Consider the following 17,675-nt stretch of genomic DNA (forward strand, 5'->3'; position numbering starts at 1 on the left):
CTTATTATTGGAAGATACTCTCTTTTTACGTGGCGTTAACCCGTTGCATATGGAGATGCCACATAATTCTTCCACCTCTTATGAAAGGACAAGTTACTTTCTTACTCCTTGAAAACAAACAACTCGGAAATATTTAAATTCATTGTGCAAACGAATAATTTTTATTGATTAAATAGTTTTAGGTGATAAATATATATATATGTATTAGATTTTAAGCAAGGGCTTAGTCGGTTAGGATCAACGATTGCATATTTTAACTAGAGCTCGTGGTTGAAGGCAGGGTTGCGAGGATCCCCTCGATGAAGGCGCCGGGCTGCTCAATGAGATGTAGAAGGCCTAAGGACAAAAAGGAAGCAGTTAATTATCAAAATATAAATAAAAAATTAGAGAAACCAACCTGCCACATCGCAGAATTCCCCAAAGGAAGTGCAGGGCAGGAACTCATCCGTCAGAGTCTTCAGAATGTTGTCCGTGGACTTCAACATAGCCTCGTCGTTTTTGCGCAGATAGTCAAACAGCGAGATTGGCCAATCCTCCTCCTTGGTCGTGCTCACCGTATTGAAGAGGTCGTTGTAGATCAAGTCCACCAGGGCCCACATCATAAGGAACGGCTTATACACACTGTAATCCTTCTCCTGACGATCCGCCGGTGACAACAAAGCCTTGCACTGCACCGACGGTGAGATGTGACGGGCCTGCGCCACCGCCAACAGCCGCTTGAGATGGGCCAGCTTGTGCTTGTTCCACAGCTCACGACTGTGCAGCGACAGGGATATGGTGGCCATGTATAGGGGACCGTCCACCTCGTAGCCACACTCCAGCCACTTCTCGCCGGGCTCCGCCTGCAAGTACGTGAGCAGCGTCTTGCTGTCCCTGGCCGCCGAGCGGGAGGAGAGCAGCAGGTAGACGGCATAGAAGAGCAGGTAGGGCACAAAGTGCATATTAGACTGGGGACCCCCGCCCCCGGCATCGTCGTGGAAGCTGCGCTCCCAGGCGAACCGCACCAGCAGCAGCTTTAGGTCATGCACGCTGCTTGTGTAGCAGATGTCGCAACGCTGGGTGCTCTCCTGCATGTAGCTGCTGTGCCGGGTCATGCAACCGGAGAAGGCTGCCTCTCCCACGGCGGGACCCCAAAGAGGCAGAAGACCATTGCACCTGGTGTTGGCATTCTGCAGACTAGCCCGCTCCCACTCGTCCCTTCCGCGAGTCAGGCGTATGGCGGATGTGTGACAGTCCACGTGGACCACATTGAAGTGGGTCACGGTGGTGTAGCCAATAGTCTTCCTCGACTTGAGCTCGAACTCCTCGACATTGCAGCGCTTGGTAAACGTATAGATGCCCAGCACCTTCTCGGGCTGGCAGGCGTAACCCTCGCGGCAAATGAAGCACGTCAGGCCGGTTTCATCGCGCAGCTTCTCGATCTTCTGCAGAATAGATCCCTTGGCCGTCACCTGACCCTTTTCGTTTGTGCGCATGCCCAAGGCATCTAGCTGCTTCTCACGCGTGGCCATGGCCAGGCGCTTCTTTTCCGCCCGGGTGAAGTCACGCACTTGTTGTACTCTCGCCGCTGTGGCCGCGTCTGTGGAAAGGGCCTCCAGGAGATTCTCGGCCAGACTACCGACGTGCTCATCACTGGAGACTTGCTCCAAGCGATGGATAATGGGTATAATGTCCTTGCTGATGGCAACCTGGGTGGCCTCGTGGTGATTTGATAGGCCGGTAAGGAAGCGGAGGATGTACTTTAGGCTCGGACGCGAAATGAATTCCTTCAGCTCATCGGAGTCGGTGCGCAGGAGTGTGGGCTTGACACAGGGAGCATGCTCGGTGATGTAGGCCAGGGATCGCTCCACGATGCCCAGGCTCACAATGTAGTCCTTGAGCGTGCCGCCGATGCAGTTGTGCTCGATTTGGTTGGTCAAAACACAGAAAAGCTCCAGCTTGAACTCTTCCTCGGGCGTGCGATCCTTGTCGAAGCGTTTGAAGCTCAAGGTGTTCTGAAAAGGAAAATTGTCTTTAGTGATAGTTTCCGTAAGGGAGAATATCAGCCACAAGTTGGTGGTCAATTTTTTCTTTTAACTATTTCCAAGGAATCTCAGGACAACTCACCCTAAAGTGTTCACAGAGCAGGGCCATTTTCACCTCGTTTCCATAAACCAAGGCAGCCAGGACACGAATGAGATGGCGCAGCACCGAGGGATTATTCCTGACGTTCGGACAATCCGTGCAGGAGATTAAAGCGGTCACGTACTCGGGTCCACCGAAGGTCAGCGAGAACTGCAAAAAGGAGTCCAGCGTATCGCTAGCCGCCTTCGAGAGTATGGTCTCCATGATCTCCAGCAGCTGCTCGGTGACCGCCGACTGTATCGAATCGTTCTCCGACTGCAGGCACATCTGCAGCACCTTGAGCAATGTGTTGATGGCTCCAATTTCGGGCTGACAGAGCACCTCCTGGCAGCGACGCACCTTCACGCATATAAGGAACAGCTTGAGCAGCACCTGGATAAGCTCTCGATTGCGCGAGATGCGCTGCAGGCTGCCGATACGGTCTAGCATCACACGAAGGCCATTGCAGTCGGCCAGGACATTGGCCATGCGGTACAGCTGCTCGGTGTCCACCTGCTCCTGGCTCTTGTTGTTCAGCGTCTCCACAAACTCCTCGGTGGCGTCGCCGAGGAGACCACGCATGCGATAGACTATCCTCATGGCATCTCGATCGCCGCCCTCGGCCAGCCACACCTTCTTGTACACATCCTTGACGGGCAGATCCAGGCTAATGATCTTGTTGTTAACCAGCAGCTCCATGCCGTTGTCGTCCTCCAGCAAGGCGATCAGTTCACAGTCAGTACAGATCTTGTTCTTGACGTCGCGCATCAGTGGCCCCAGGCCCATTTCACTCGAGGGATACGGGTTTCCCAGCATACGGCCCTGCAGGAAGTCCTCCTGCTGCGGATCCTTCTCCAGTGTCATGTAGAACTCGCTTTCATCGTGCTCCTCGGGATGGATGATTGAATACAGCCGCTCGAAGATGAACACCGGTGTCTTGATGTCATTCATTCGAGTCTTTTCCACGGTGTCGATGAGAATCTCCATAAATGCACGCGTCTCCTCCTCTGTGCCGGTGGTCATATCCTCCAGCATCTCGAGCAGCTTCTCCTGGGCATCGTCAATGAGTCGCGTGCGCTGCACCACCAGGCTCCTTAGGGCCAGATAGCTCTCGAGAACGGGTCCCAGCATGCGGGTCTTGTAGGTCCTGCGAATGTTGGGACACTCGAGGAGCAGCCACAGCAGTTCCACGTACTGACGCAGAGCGTAGCCTAGAGAGAGATCCGATGAGAGCGAGTGCTCTTCCATGCGATGAACCTTGCTTATCTCAATCGCCAGCAGCTGGGATATCTGACCCAGGACACCCTTGAGGACGAGATACTGCAGCCAAGGCTGCTCCGTGGCCATGCTCTTGTAGAGCATCAAGTACTCGGCACTGGCCTCCCCGGCCTCGCCCACATGCTTCAGAAACGAGGTGAGCATGTTCAGGGCCTGCTGCCTCCGCTCGTTGGTTCTGCTCAGACTGCTCAGCAGGGAGCAGGCCAACTGGCGTCCGAATCGGGAGTTGGCATTGAACAGCAAGGGCTGGATCCATTTGGCATTAAACACGAGCGGCTTGGTTACTCGCTGCTTGTCCAGCACTCGCTCCCGCCAGCGCTTCCCGAACTTCTCCATCAGGTAAGTGGCCCGCACCTCGCGCTTGCTCTTCGGCGGTGCTTCTGCTGGAGCTGCCTGCTCCTTGGCGTTCTTCTGCTTGGCCTGACTACTGTTCTTTGGCATCCGGCTGCACCAGGCGGCGTACTCGTGATTCCTATCCGAGTTAAGCCAGGCCCGGTAGTCCACTGTGTTGCCTTCGAGCAGCTTTATGCTACACAGATCGGCGGTGGCCACCTTCTGCTGGTTGGGCTTGCTGCTGGGCAGCAGCGGGCAGATGAGATTCTGCATAATCCTCAGGCAGGGATGCAGCACCGAAGTCACCGGGCCACGGGGCAGCCGGCAGTTGCTTATGAAAAGCTCAAAGATGACTTTAAGCTTGTATTCCCAGCACACATCGTCCTGACCGAGCAACACCTCCAGCAAGGTCATCTCCTGATGCACGGCAGCCTCCATGCTGATCAAAGGAATCGATCCCATCAGGGCATTCTTCACCCGAGCCGTTACTAACTGCAACAGATGCATGCAGGCCACAGCATTGTCCTTGGTCAGCACAACCAATAGGTTGCGCACCTCCTCCTGAATCTGTGGAGTTCCCCGGCGCAGATTGTGCTCGGCTAGTTCGCTTACCAGTCCCTGACTATACAAACCAACCCGACAGTCATAGTTGTAGGCCATAGCCCGCAAAAGGGTCAGACACTGCTCAGTGGAGGCCAGGGCACAGCCATAGCAGCGATTCGTGGTGGGAATCTCGGCTCCGGATGACGATCCGGGATTAATCGGTGGCTGGTCCTGCTGTTGGCGATCGTAGGCCACCAGTTCACTGGAAAGTTAAGTGGAGGAGAACATAAGATTAAATAAGATAAAGTAAGATGAACGATTGCAAGAGTAAGGAGCGTGTGTTCTCAGTAATCTAACATTGTAACGACATCGAATATAGACAAATCCTTTTTCGTTTTTTTTTAACCGTCACATGGTTTAACCCAAATGTATATCCTTAAATATAAACAATTCTTCATAAACGCTTTTCCCCCATAACTCACCTACGACACGCCTTGACCTTTTGCACAATCTTGCTCAGCTCCTCGAAGCTAGTGCGCGACTCCACGCAATACTTCTGGGCCAGGAGCTGGATGATCTTGTTCACCTGCGAGGTGCTGTGCACGCTGGCCATGTTGTCCTCCACAAGGCGATCGCTGCTCCTGTGCTCGGCCACCTTCTGTATGAGCAGCTCCAGCATCTGCTTGTTGGTCAGCAACTGTCGGTATATCCTGTCCGCTCTTTCCAATGAGCTGTGTATCAGCGATACCGTCTTGACCCTATCCTCGGCCGACTCGATGGGATCCACAGCACAGCAGACGCGAGCATACATGCTGAAATCGAACTTTGCATACTTGCAGAAGCCACACGAATGGCAGAGGAAGGGATCCTTCTCGTCGTAGTTAATTGCCCGACACTTGTGGCACTGGAAAACGTTTTCGCCGCAATTTCCACAGACTCCTGGATACGCGGGCACTGCTGCACTGCATCTGGGACACTGCAGATTCTCACTGGAACCGCTTACAGTCTCAAAGAAGTCCGCAAATTCGATCATCAAATTGCAGGCGGTGATCGGCAGAGGAAAATCAATCTTTAGTTCGGTTTGTGCTGACTGCAGGGACACGGAGCGAGCCTTGTGCCACAGCGCTGGGCGATTTTTCAGCTCCACCACTGCCTGGACACTGCGATTGTTGTAGTAAACATTAATGGTCCTCACCATCTTGGAGCGTTTTAGGTCGGCGATCCGCACAATCAGCTTGGAGATGGTATGGCACTGCACCAGCTTGTAGATCATTGTGGTGGTGGTGTACTTGGAGTCCGACTTGACCGACGGCAGCTTGATGTTGGCCATCGGCACCTCCGGATTGTTGCAAACCAAACACGGCTCCGATTCCAGGTAGTAGCCATTCACCTGAAGGATGGACTCCAAGGTGGTGTATATGGGCGCATTGGGATGCTTGCAGAGCAGTTCATTCTGCTGCCGGAGCACGTCCACAGCCCGCGACACGAACTCCGGCAGGCGGTCTGTAATGCTTTTGGTGCTCAGTGTTAGATAGCCCAGCAGGTCCACAAACTGAGCTGTCCTCCTGCCATAGGTGGGCACCAGGGGCCACAGATTCCAGAAGATATTCAGCAGCTTCTCACGCTGCCTCTCGTTGGCATGCTCAAAGAGTCCGTTTATAAAGGAGTGGGCCTGCCACCTTAGCTGGGTGATGTTATTCTCCAGCAGGAAGATCCTCACAAAACGGATGATCAAGGCATCGCAGGCATACCTGAAGATCTGGTGCACAAATGTGCCACACTGGGCGGGATCAAACTTGGAGTAGTAGGCATCGGTATCCTCGCTCTTCTCCCGGTCACTTCGCGCCTTGCTTGAGGACGAGGAAGAAGAGGTTGGAGGCAAAGGCTGCGGCAGTTTCGATCCATTAGCACCATTGGCGGGCAGATTGCACACAGCTGCCTGCAGCAACTGGATAATAATAGGGGAAACGCCATCGTCCAACTGGTAGCAAGCGATCTCCATCAGCATGGCCAGAGCATCCTCGTGGACAACGCAAAACTTTTGCCAATTTCCAGTGCGCATTTGGCTAATCTCCTGGCAGGTTCGCAGGTGCTCGGTGAGTTCTACCAGTGAATCGTAAGTGAGCAAAGGAGGATTGGCGTTGTATGGGGCACCAGTCTGAAGATAAATTGTGATATAAACCAATATTTATGTAAAAACAAGGCAAAAGACTCACCTTGCTGCTCACGATGTTACACACTCTCTTCACTACCCGGAAGTGAGCGTCCAGGGAGTGTCCATCGCGGTACATGCGGAATTTCTCCTTGCTGCCACAAATGTACATAAGCAGCTTCCTCACCTGCCGCCGCAGCAAGGTGTTTAGGTTGAGCATCATGTACTCGCACAGGGTGAAGGTCATGGACTCGCAGAAGCTACTGTCGTAGGTGTCCGGATGGGCGCTGCTCAGGCGTAGAATTTGATACGGCAAGCGGACAATGATCTCGGTTAGCAGTCCATCGTAGGACTCGAAGATGTCCGGGTAGTTCTTCAGGTAGTTGTGTGGTATCAGTATAGATATGTCGGGTTTGGGACCATGTTTAATCGGTTTTAGGAGCTGCACACCCGTGCCAGAAGCTCCATTGCCACTGCCGCTACTCTGAGCTGCTTGTACGGCGCTCACGCCACCACCCGCAGCATAGGGATCACCCAAAACTTTCTTCCAGTGAAGCAGCAAAGTATTAAGAGCCTCCAAGGCAAATACAAAGGCGCCGCTCTTGCTAAGCACATTCGCCGTGGTGCTGGCCACAAAGGAGGTGTTATCCTTGAACTGATGCGGCGGTGAAGTTGTGCCTGTTTGCTTTGACTTGGTCTTGCCCATCATCACGCCAAAGAGTGAGAGCAAAGCGAGACGCACTTCGTTGCCAGGGCACTTGGTTTCCATCTAATCACAAATGTATATAATTTTCAATCTTTCCTTAAAAGGATATATATATATATACTCACCCTTGAGGCCGCTCCTCGCTTGCCAATCTCCACATAGTCTACCAGGGCGCTAAGCAGCTCTTGGAGCACTTGCTGGTCCCGTTCATTGTTGCTGTTAAGATCGGTGGTCAGCATGAGTATGACCTGGATAAGGGGAATGGCCTGCAGGCCATTGCACAGATCGAAGGTGCCGAGGTGTTGTATGATGCTCTCCAGCACGGCGATTCTGCAGGCCAAGAAAAGAAGGAATATTTTACCTAAAGATGAACAGTTTAATTACTAAACTAACCTCAGATCATGTAGCTTGCTGAGCTTATCGTCCTCGTTGATCTCGTTATCCTCACTGCTGCTCATAGCACTTAGCCCAGAGGCTCCACCGGAACAGGCAGCCCCGCTGGGACCAGGCTGCTCCTGGTCATCCTTGGTGGAGCCCTGTCGCGGAGGCGAGGCATTCGCATGATCACCGAAGTTGCTGCTTCTCGCAGATGTTCCTCCAATGCTTTCCACTCCGCTGCCGCCACTCTCCGAGCCCCCACTGCCGGCTGGTTCTGCTGGCGACGTACGCAATGTTGATCCATCAGTGGCCACATTGGAGCCCTCGTCGTCATCAGATCCACCGGCGGAGACACTGGCTGTTGCTGCATTGGCTGCAGCTGCCATGACGGCTGCCTGTCGAATGCCATTGAGATTTGGCGCTCCTTCCAGGAGAGCCTGAAGAGCATTCCCGTCTCCTTCGTGTTGTTGCAGGCTCAAGGCGATGGCAATGTCCATGATGGCCTCATCGTCAGCATCCTCGGGCAGACCAAGCAGTCGGGGAAAGCCCATGAAGGCCTCTAGGTTCTCCAGCATTTGCTGCTGACCCACACCAGCGACACCTCCCTCCGCCTCGGCATTGGGGTCGGGCAAACCGCCTCCGCCGCCGCCGCTGCCTCCAACTGCAGCATCCACGGCAACGGTAGCAGCTTCTTCGATAATGTCATTGGCCGTCGAGGCTGCCACCGCTTGCAGCGCCTGCATGGCAGAGGTTGAAGGCGTTGGTGTGGAGCAGGCCGGCGGCGTAACAATGGCCACCTTTCGGCGCTTTAATCGCGGACTCAACAGCAGGATCAGCGCCTCCTTGGCACTGTGGCTTATGACACTGGCATCGTGCTTGAGCAGATCAATAAAGTACTTGGTCATACGACCAACCTGGGAGGGATCAGCCAATGCAAATCCGTACATAATCTCCACCAGGCAGTGAACAATGGTCTCCGCCTGGCACAAGCCCCGTCGCACAATATTCGTGGGTTCATCCAGCGATGGGGTGACCTTGTGCAGCTCCAGGACAAAGCTCATGATGGATGGCACAATGTCGTAGTTGTTCTCCTGGCAGATCTTGGCCAGCGACTGTGGGCGAGCGTTGGCAATGCCACTAACAAGGAGTATCAGACGGTAGAAGGCCTCCGGATCGATCTCCTGCAGAGATTCCAGTTTCTCCAGTTTCGGCTGCAGAGCCTGGAGCTCTCCGTGAACGAACTGCAATAGCACACCATCCTTGTAGCTGTGATACGACATCCGGCTGCCATAGAGGGTGGCCAGCACGTAACGGGCTTGGGTCTGGACTGGATTGGGGGTGGGCAGCAGCAGGAGGGCACTGGCCGTCTTCATGGCCTTATGACGGATGGCAGCTGGCACTCCGGAACCCAGCAGGTTCAGGGCGCAGTCCATCACCTCCAGGAGGTGATTGACCATGCGATCCAGTTGGGTGATGCAATTGAATCCCTCGCCAAAGTTGGCGCTGCTCGCCTGGGCTGAGGTCACGGCCGGCACACTTGATCCTGGGGCAGCAACTTCCTCGGATTCATCTGGCCAACCCACCAGTTCCTTAGACTTGCCATAGACCTCAATGCAATCCAGCAATGTAACATGTTGTGGGTCCTGGGACTTGGCAAAGACCACCTTGAGGATCTTGTCCGACTGGAACATCTCCTCCCGGGTCAGCGGTATGTCAAACCAGCGGGCTCGCCTCACTGGCGTGGGTATAGTGCGTTCCAGAATGGTCACCGATAGCGGTGCTCGCTGCACATCCTGGGTGCCTATCAACACCCTTATGCCCACGATGACCACATTGGGATCGTTATTGATCACCTCTAAAGTGAAGCCATTGGATCGCATGCTGGCCACAAACATGCCCGTCGAGAAAAGCCGCGTCTTTAGCTTCTGTTTGTTGTAGATCTGAAGAAGATCGTTTCCACCAAATTCCACGTCGGCCAGCATGTTGCAGTGCTCAAAGAAGTCGATGGGAAATACGGGCTGTCCACCAGCCGTCAGTTGCTTCTGCTGCTGGCTAGCCTTGCGATGGTTGGTCAGCTTGCCAGGACCAGCACTGGACTTGGGTTTAGTATTGCCACCCCCCTTGACCATCAGTGTGGAGGAGTAAAGCTGATTGCCAAAGGGCTGAACCTGCGGCGACAGCCAGTAGCTAGTGTGTTCCGGCTGTGCGGAGAAGATTCTCAGACTTCCATCCTCGCAGAGCAGCAAGAGCGTAGTCTTCTCCACTCCGGCCACGGCATGCCGTATGCCCACCACATCCATAATGCGCGACTTGGCCGACTGCGCCTTTATCTCCTGCAGGTAAATCCTTTCCGGCGTGAGCATCAATATAATCGGGTTATTCGATGTCTGCATGCTGGCATAAACCAAACCCGGATGGCCGGCCACCTCGGTCCACTGAACCAGCGGCTGGAGCGGTCCCTTCGAGGCCGATTTGCTGGCCGAATTGGTGTCCAGATGGTAGATGCCCTTCACCCCGTCATTGACATTCGTGAGCGGCGAGAAGAAGCTTCTTCCAGAAGAGTAGCTGTAGAAGAGCAGCTGCATGGTGTGGGAGTAGTAGATGGACACTCCTCCGCCACCCACCTGACCGTTGACATCCTTGATGTGCTGGTGACTCAGCTCCAAAGTATTGGTCACATAAAAGTCTCCATGGACTGCCAGACTCTGCTGATCCAACTGCTGGGTGTAAATGTATCCAGAGCTGGCAAAGCTCAGCATGTAGTACTGACCATCCTGGTACATGAACGTGCAGTCGCGGATCTTGCCCAAGGCCACCAGGTAGTAGTACTTGGGGCTGTACGAATCCACTGCCAGATCGTAGATCTTTACATAATCCGAGGTCACGAGGGCCAGAAGAGTCTGTGATCCAGGCAGCCAGACCGCCTTCTTGATGTAGTTCCCATTCTCCAGCTGGGGACTGACCACAATATGTTCGTTGGTGCTGCCGCTGCTTGAAAAGGTGAGCACATGACACTCCTTTAGGCCGCAGACGGCCAGGCAATCCTCATTGCAGGGATTGGCGGCTAAAGAGAGCACGGTGCAGGCAATGGGAGCGGAGCTCAGCTGGGTTAGGGTCAACTTCCGCTTGGAGGCATCCGCCTGCTTGAGCAGCGCCGAGAGTTGAAGGATGGTCACCTTGCCCTTCTCATGGGACACGGCCAGTTGCTGACGACGTCCGTGTGGCGAGGACAGGCAACAGAAGGCCACGCGACGCACCACACCGGAGGATATCAGGTGCTTGATGGTCTGACCCTGATCCCCCGAGTAGTTCATCCGTACGTTCTCGAAGGCACCCTCCTGGGAGCCCAGGGTGGCGAACATCAGTTGATCCGTGACCTGGAAGCTCTGCTCCAGCTGATGCAGTCGCTCCAAAGCCGCCGTTGCTCGCTTGTGACAGCCCACAATGGAATAAAGGGTGCAGTTCTCCCGGATCGAGGGCAGCAGCAAATCAAAGTACTCCAGCAGGCAGCGTACAACTAGCAGCCACTGCTCCTGATGCTGAAGGGTCTCTCGATACGGTTCCAGAAGCTTGCTTAGCACAGCGATCCTTTCGCTGTTCAGGGAATCCTTGCGTGCTGAAGGAACTTGCTGCATGGCAGGCGGGCTGCTCCGCTTCTTCCCCGCCAGGAGGCTCATATGAGATGGCAGATAGCTGGTAACTCCAGCGGAATCTCTCACCTCGCCGCTGCCAAGACGCCGGCTCAGAGCCTGACACGACCCATCCTCCTTGGCTCCGCAGTCGCAGAAGAAGTTGCCGTACTTGGCATAGCTCACATCGTGTCCCTTGTGGCAGACCCGGGCGCAGATGGAGCACACGCCCACCGTGTTGATCATGTTGCAGGTGTGGCAATGGTACCAGTGCTGGTTCATGAACTCCTTCTGCGTCTGCGAGAAGGTGCAGAGCTTATTGTTCAGCGTATCCTCGTCGGAGTCATTGTCCAGCAGCGAGTCCTGCTCTCCCCCCTCCTCAACCAACTCGTCATACAGCTCGTCCAGATCCGTCTGCAGTTCATCATCCCACGGCGGCATGTGTTGCCGGCTACCGCGATAGCCGATGCTCTGCAGGAGTTCGCTGAGGTAGCGTAGCAATGCACTGACATTCTCTGCATGCCTCAGCTGTTTGTCCGGCAGCTGCTGCTTCTCCAGCTCCAGCCACAGGACCGTGGTGTTGAACAGAGCCGCGTGACCGCGTGCAGGAATGGCGTCTGCCAAGGTAATCATTATCTGGAGTACATCCGCAAAGTCGCAAGTATCCTGGGGTGGCGATATCAAAGTCTGTCCCAGCTGCAGCAAAGCCTGGAACAGGGGTGGAGCTATCTGCGCCGCTTTGCTTTGATCCTTAACCAAGGATTTGACAAAGCTCAGCAGGAGAGCTCCATTTCGTTCGCTTCCCGACTGCTCACAGCAGGCTTGGGAGGACTCCTCCGAGGGATTTGGCTGTGCCGCCTGCCACAGGCTCAAGATCTGTGAGGTATTGGCACCACCAGCACCTCCGGCCCCGGCGCCGCTCTCTCCTCCACCTCCGCCCGCTGCCGTTCCACAGTCGTAGTCAATTTCCATGGCATCCAGCTGATCGGAGATACTGGGCATGGCGGAAACTGTTGCCATATTGGTGGGGGTCTGGGCATTACTGCTGGAGCTGCTCGAAGGCTGCATGATGCTGGTCAGCAGCCGGCAGGTGGTGTCCATGGCCTCCGATGTGCTCACTTCAGTGTTTACATTGGGCCCGTAGATAATGTGGGCCAGCCAGAGCTTTAGACGTGCCACATCCACTGTGGCCAGCTCCGAGAAGCACTCCACCAGATCGTCGTGCAGGAACTGAGAGTCTGCTTGCGTGGATTGCTGGAACAAGCGCTCCACAAACTGCAGCATCTTCCGGGCATAGCTGAGGGGCAAACTGGTGCCCGTGAAGGAGAGCAGAAGGGTGGTGAGACTGCCAGATTTCTGATCCTTAAAGAACTGCCGCATGGCCTGCACTCCCGTCGGTTTGTCCAGCATTTTAATCATGGTCTTGAGCACGGCAAACAGCATGGACTCATTGAACATGGACCGCTCCTGATCCAAAGGCGGGGATGCCGACTGTCGCAGATCGGCTGCAAATTCCTTGAGCATACGATAGCAATATCCAATCATGTGCTCATAGAGCAACAATTTCTGGGCCTCCAGGGTCAGCCCGCTGAGGATCTCCCGCAGGCACTGCTCACTCTGTCCCTGCAGATAGTCCGTGCGCATGTCCAGCATTGAGGCAATCAGCAAGCCCTTCAACTGCGACTCTATCTCCTTGTTGCCATGCGAGCAATGCGGCAGGAGAAGCTCGAATAGGTGCAGGATGGACTTGAGGCAGTGCTTCAGGGTGTGCAGCGTGGAGTAATTCGCACCGCGTGTTAGCTCTGTAATATGAGCGTCTATAACGTTCAGGGTATATGGTTCCACGGGAAACTGCTTGCCATCGAAGGCGGAATCGTTGACCATCAGACACTTGGGCCACTCGTTCGCTATTAGTTGCTTGTCCTCATTTGGCAGGAGCTTAAGGAAGGCTGCATGCAGCTCCAGCATAATGGCCGGCTTATCGCTCACAATGGGCACAATCAGATTGAGAGCCTGCTCCGGCGTCGAGCTGGACAACTGCTTCAGCATCTGGCCACGAACAATCACCGAAAGCAGGCGGTAGGAGTTCATCAGCTTGAGCATCAGCTCGTTCAATAGTTGGTTATGTTTCTGCAGATCACTTGGCAGCTCGCCCTCCTCCTCCTGCTGGGCCTTCTCCTCATCGATGGACTCGTTGGAGGAGTAAACATCGGGATCGTTGCTCGAGGCTCCAGCTCCAGTTCCAGTTCCAGTAGAGGACTGATCACTGGCCATTTCATCGGTTTCCTTGCGCGGCAGCTTTAAGCCCTCCTTGTTGGCCCAGGCCACGGCCTGCATGTGAGCCACCAGCGAATCAAACAAGATGAGATCGGATAGGCGAGGAGTACCTAACGGGGTGGATATTATTATTAATATATTGAGTCGATTTCACAGGCCGACAAAATTTTAAAAAATCGCAAAACTAAGATCCGGAATATATTCCGGTTCTTTTGTTCTACAAAACAGATTTAATTGTCTTACCATTGCCATTCATCTGCGTATTGAACGCCTCGACGCCGACTATGGTCTGCTTGAGACTATACTTTATGTCGCCCGCTATGTCGCCCACCTCCCGCCACAGCGTCTCCGAGTACTGGGTGTACATGCCCTGCTTAATCAGGCTGTTCACCACCAGATAGTGCGAACTGGCCAAGGGACAGCGTATGCTCCAGATCAACGAGTGCAAGTTGGGTGCTGGCTCAACCTTCAGCGACTCCACATGCGAGGTGGAGGGCGGCAGACCCAAAATCAGCTTCCAGGCAATGCTAAAGCAGTACTGCATTGCACACAGACTCTGCATATTCGCATCCTTGGAGCTCTCCTTGTCCTTCGCAAAGGCCGACATGTCGACAATGGCTAGAATGTCGGTGAGGGCGTCCACCAGCAGGGGATATTTGAGTTTGTCCGGAGTGCAGAGAATAAAGTTCCAAGCCAGGCCATCCAACTTGAACTCTTGTGCCCAGTAGGGCTTTTCGGGATCGGCCATGACCAGGGTGTAGAATGTGGGACGAATTGCTGGAATTAAAGGGATTAGAGAGAGGTCCATTATCAAGAATGTTTCAAGACTTACCAGATCCATATTCCCCCGCTGACTTGCGGAACTTCTCCTCGATGTCCTGACGGAAGTACGAGTTCAACTTGGTGCGGCCGTTAAGCAAATCGGTAATCTTCTGCGTTCCCGGCATACTGCTCACGCTGAAAAGATTCCAACGCACCTGATCGAGCAGTTCTGGCGGGGCGTTGTATAGGTGCTTCATCAGATACTCCAGGAACAGCAGGAGCCGCGACAGCAGCATCATCTGGCTGTTTTTCACCGGACGATCGCCGCTGATGCCGCGACACACCTCCGCGCAGCGTATTACCCCGCCTGCCGTCAGGAGCAGGATCGACTTCTTTTGCATTAGATTGAGCGAGTGGAAAAGGAAGAGCAGCAGCTGGGCATGCTCAATGTTTAGATCCTCGTACTCAGCATCACTGGCGGCCGACCAATTGCAGACTCCTTCGACGAGCGTGTTGATGAGACGATGCCACACGGACAGGCAGGCGGCTTCCTTCTCCTGCGTGGGCTTCAGCAGCAGGATTTGGACGAGCACGGAAAGGGTACTGGGGTAAACTTGCAATGGCCAGGTGTTGGTATCCGTTGACCAGGGGGAGATGGCCAAGTGCTGCAGCAGATTGGACTGCAGTTGTTCGGACAGCAGCGAAGTGGAGATCAGATTATGGATGTAGCGACCAGCAGACCCCGAAAATCGAATCATAGCCGTTTGCCACTTCGTAGTGGCTGCTGCTGAAACCGCTCCCGCATTAGCATTTCCGGCTGGAGTATTTCCCGCGCCCTGATCCCCATCATTTCGCATCACATCCCTGTCAAAATCCTTGATTATATTGGCCATGAGGAGCATTTGCTGATCGCTGACGCCAGCTTTCACGTAGCGCTGCATGTAGGCATGCTTATTGGCCAGGAATTCGTCCAAGAAGCAAAATATGTCCGCCGCCAAGTCTAGATATTCATGTGGCTCATCCAGCTTAGGGACAAGCGAACTCTTCTGCTCTCCCCCGCCCCGTTCTTGGGCGGATGTATTGGCATTGTCGTCATGGGTTTCCGGGGAGAGTGTCTCCTTGAACCAATGTCCTAGATAGCTCTCGCTGTCGTCCTCCTCGGAGTTGTCAGAGCAGGAAAGGGAGTCGTTAAAGTAGGTGGTGGAGTCCGAGTAGCTGATGGGCTCGCATTCAGCGCGATCCTTGGCAGAGGCTCGTCTCTGGGTGCAGGCCTTGCGATACGCCACCGTGGCCAGGAAGGTATACAGCTGATGCAGGGTGGCCGTGTTCAGCACTCGCACAATCCTACCCAGCGAACTGTAGCTCTGGAGGATGTCGAATTGCGCCGGCTCCGGCAGCTCAGTAGGCTCGGGACTCGGTCCGCAGGCAGACTCTATCTTTAGATCTTCAATCAGTTCCGATAGCAGCTTGATGCTGTGGTTAGCAATGGCCGCATTAAGCTCTCCAAATCCTTGCTGCACCTTGAATAGGTTGACCCTGGCTATAGGTGTACTAGGAGCTACTGCCTCGCTTCCAGACTTGGCTGCTTTCGTGGCCGATTTAGAGGAGGTGTCCGAAGAGGTACCACTTCCAGAGGCACCCATGGCCCCCTGGATGCCACTTATAAGCAGCCAGCTGCCGTAGCACAGATGATTCTGATACACATGCATCCTTGCCGACGACTCGAACAGATCTCCGATGCAGGAGTAGATCTCCAGAGCCTTGCTCACTATGCTGCAGGCCTGCTCTTCGAAGTCATCATGGTCCTTGCTACTCTGTCCAGCACTGGAGCCTCCCCCTCCGCCACCGCTTCCCTGACTGGTGGAAGCAGCACCTTGCTTCTGGGAGCTGCTGCTCGTCTGGCACATGCTCAGCACACTGGCGGTTATAGAAACCAATACGGCATTGTACAGCGCAGCGATCCCGCAACTGGACAACCGTTCAATGCGACTGGGGGTGAGCGGCTGAAGCACTATCAAGGCATGAGCCTGACTCAATATATTGAGATCGGTGAGCATGTGATTCATGCTGGATTTCACGCTGGTGGCCTCCACTTGCGTCAGTGGCAGGTAGAGCGGCTTGCCACCGTTAATGGTCTCCAGATACTTGGAACGATAGCGATTAAGTATGGGAAGACCCACACATACGTCCAGCAGGGTATCGACTCCGTTCTGCTCCTGGAAGAACTCTACATTGGCCGCCAAAAGTTGATCCTGTAAATACAGTAAAATATATGTATAAAATAATTTGGATAAGTATTCTAAATAAATGCCTCACAGTGCAGTCGGTGACCTCCTCGCTGAGCGGCACCCAAGTCATCTTTCCCGGCTCTAGAGGAGCCAGCAGTTGCTGTAGGATCACCGAGGACAGATCCGACCTCGAGCGCTTTATCTCCAGCTTGGGTGAATCCTTATCCGCGTTGCCACCCGTGCCACTGGACGAACTGCTGCTACTGCTGGGTAGGATGCTCTTGCTAGAGCTCTCTGGGTGCTTGCAGCTCTTCAGAACGGTGGCCACCGCATTGTAGTCGAACATGCCCGACGACATGGAGACGTTCTCCCTGCCCTCGCAGAGCATCTTGAGGGCCACCAGCAACCACTTGGTCTCGTACACGGAGACGCGGGGCAGCCGGTAGATGATGAAACGGATGAGCACCGCGGTAGCATCGTGCAGCTGGCAAATCTGCGTCTGGCAAACTGAAAACAAAGCAAAGGAAAAACAAATATTTTTATATACATACATAGTGTATATATAGTATATATCGTGTATCGGTGGGAGTGAATCACTCATGGGATTGGTAATTTCTTGGCCAAAGCCAAACAATGTCGCTCTTCGCTCTCCTCTCTTTCCCTAGCAAAAAATCATTGGGGGTGCTGCTGCACTTACTCGTCTTTATTTGCATAAGCTTGTCGGCCGCCAGAGCTGCAAAGGCCGTGTAAAACTGGGTGTAACTGCTTTCCTCGTCGAAAAAATCATGTTCGCTGCAAGAAAAACACGGAGAAGCATAGTAAGTTTTTGAAAATGCAGAAATTTCAAAGCTTTTTGCAGTTTTGTCGCCGGGGCGGCCATATTTAATTTTGCAAGTCACTTTTTTTCGTGCACTTTATTTTTCACTGCGCCATTGGGGGCAGTGAAAAAGTTCTGATGAAGCTCCTCTGGGCCTCTACTTACCAGCGTGTGATTGCTCTTAGCAGATTAACAACTTCGTTTTTGTTTAGGGCGCCCGTGCGGTTCTGCAGCAGGGCTTTTACCACGAAATTCCAATCAGTTCCGCCGCTGTGAGCCGACATTATTGTTAAAATATTTCAATTTGTCGGAAAGTACTCGGTCTACGCTTGCTAGTGTGACCAGATGGGATTGCTGAGAAGATACCATTCATTGGGGGGCTTCCTCTTACGAAATTAAATATATATTTGGAAATTAAAATTATAAAAAAGTCGTTATGCATTTAAGAAATTTAATATTTCAGGTTAAT

The 17,675-nt window shown here is 53.7% G+C and overlaps 1 protein-coding gene across 1 annotated transcript; it reads right to left on the reverse strand.

Moving 5' to 3' along the window:
* Positions 1-138: 138 nt before the first annotated feature.
* poe (E3 ubiquitin-protein ligase-like protein poe) lies at positions 139-17,657 on the reverse strand. Its single transcript, XM_017170094.3, has 12 exons — positions 17,372-17,657; positions 17,087-17,181; positions 16,478-16,896; positions 14,232-16,413; positions 13,643-14,176; positions 7,509-13,509; positions 7,241-7,445; positions 6,474-7,178; positions 4,740-6,415; positions 2,107-4,519; positions 398-1,994; positions 139-336 (listed from the first exon to the last, which is right to left on the reverse strand). Exons 1-12 carry the CDS (start codon positions 17,488-17,490, stop codon positions 254-256), a joined length of 16,029 nt encoding a protein of 5,342 aa, XP_017025583.1. The 5' UTR covers positions 17,491-17,657; the 3' UTR covers positions 139-253.
* Between the last annotated feature and the right edge of the window lie 18 nt (positions 17,658-17,675).

This window comes from Drosophila kikkawai, chromosome 2L, assembly GCF_030179895.1.
Source record: "Drosophila kikkawai strain 14028-0561.14 chromosome 2L, DkikHiC1v2, whole genome shotgun sequence".
Lineage (NCBI taxonomy): Eukaryota > Metazoa > Arthropoda > Insecta > Diptera > Drosophilidae > Drosophila > Drosophila kikkawai.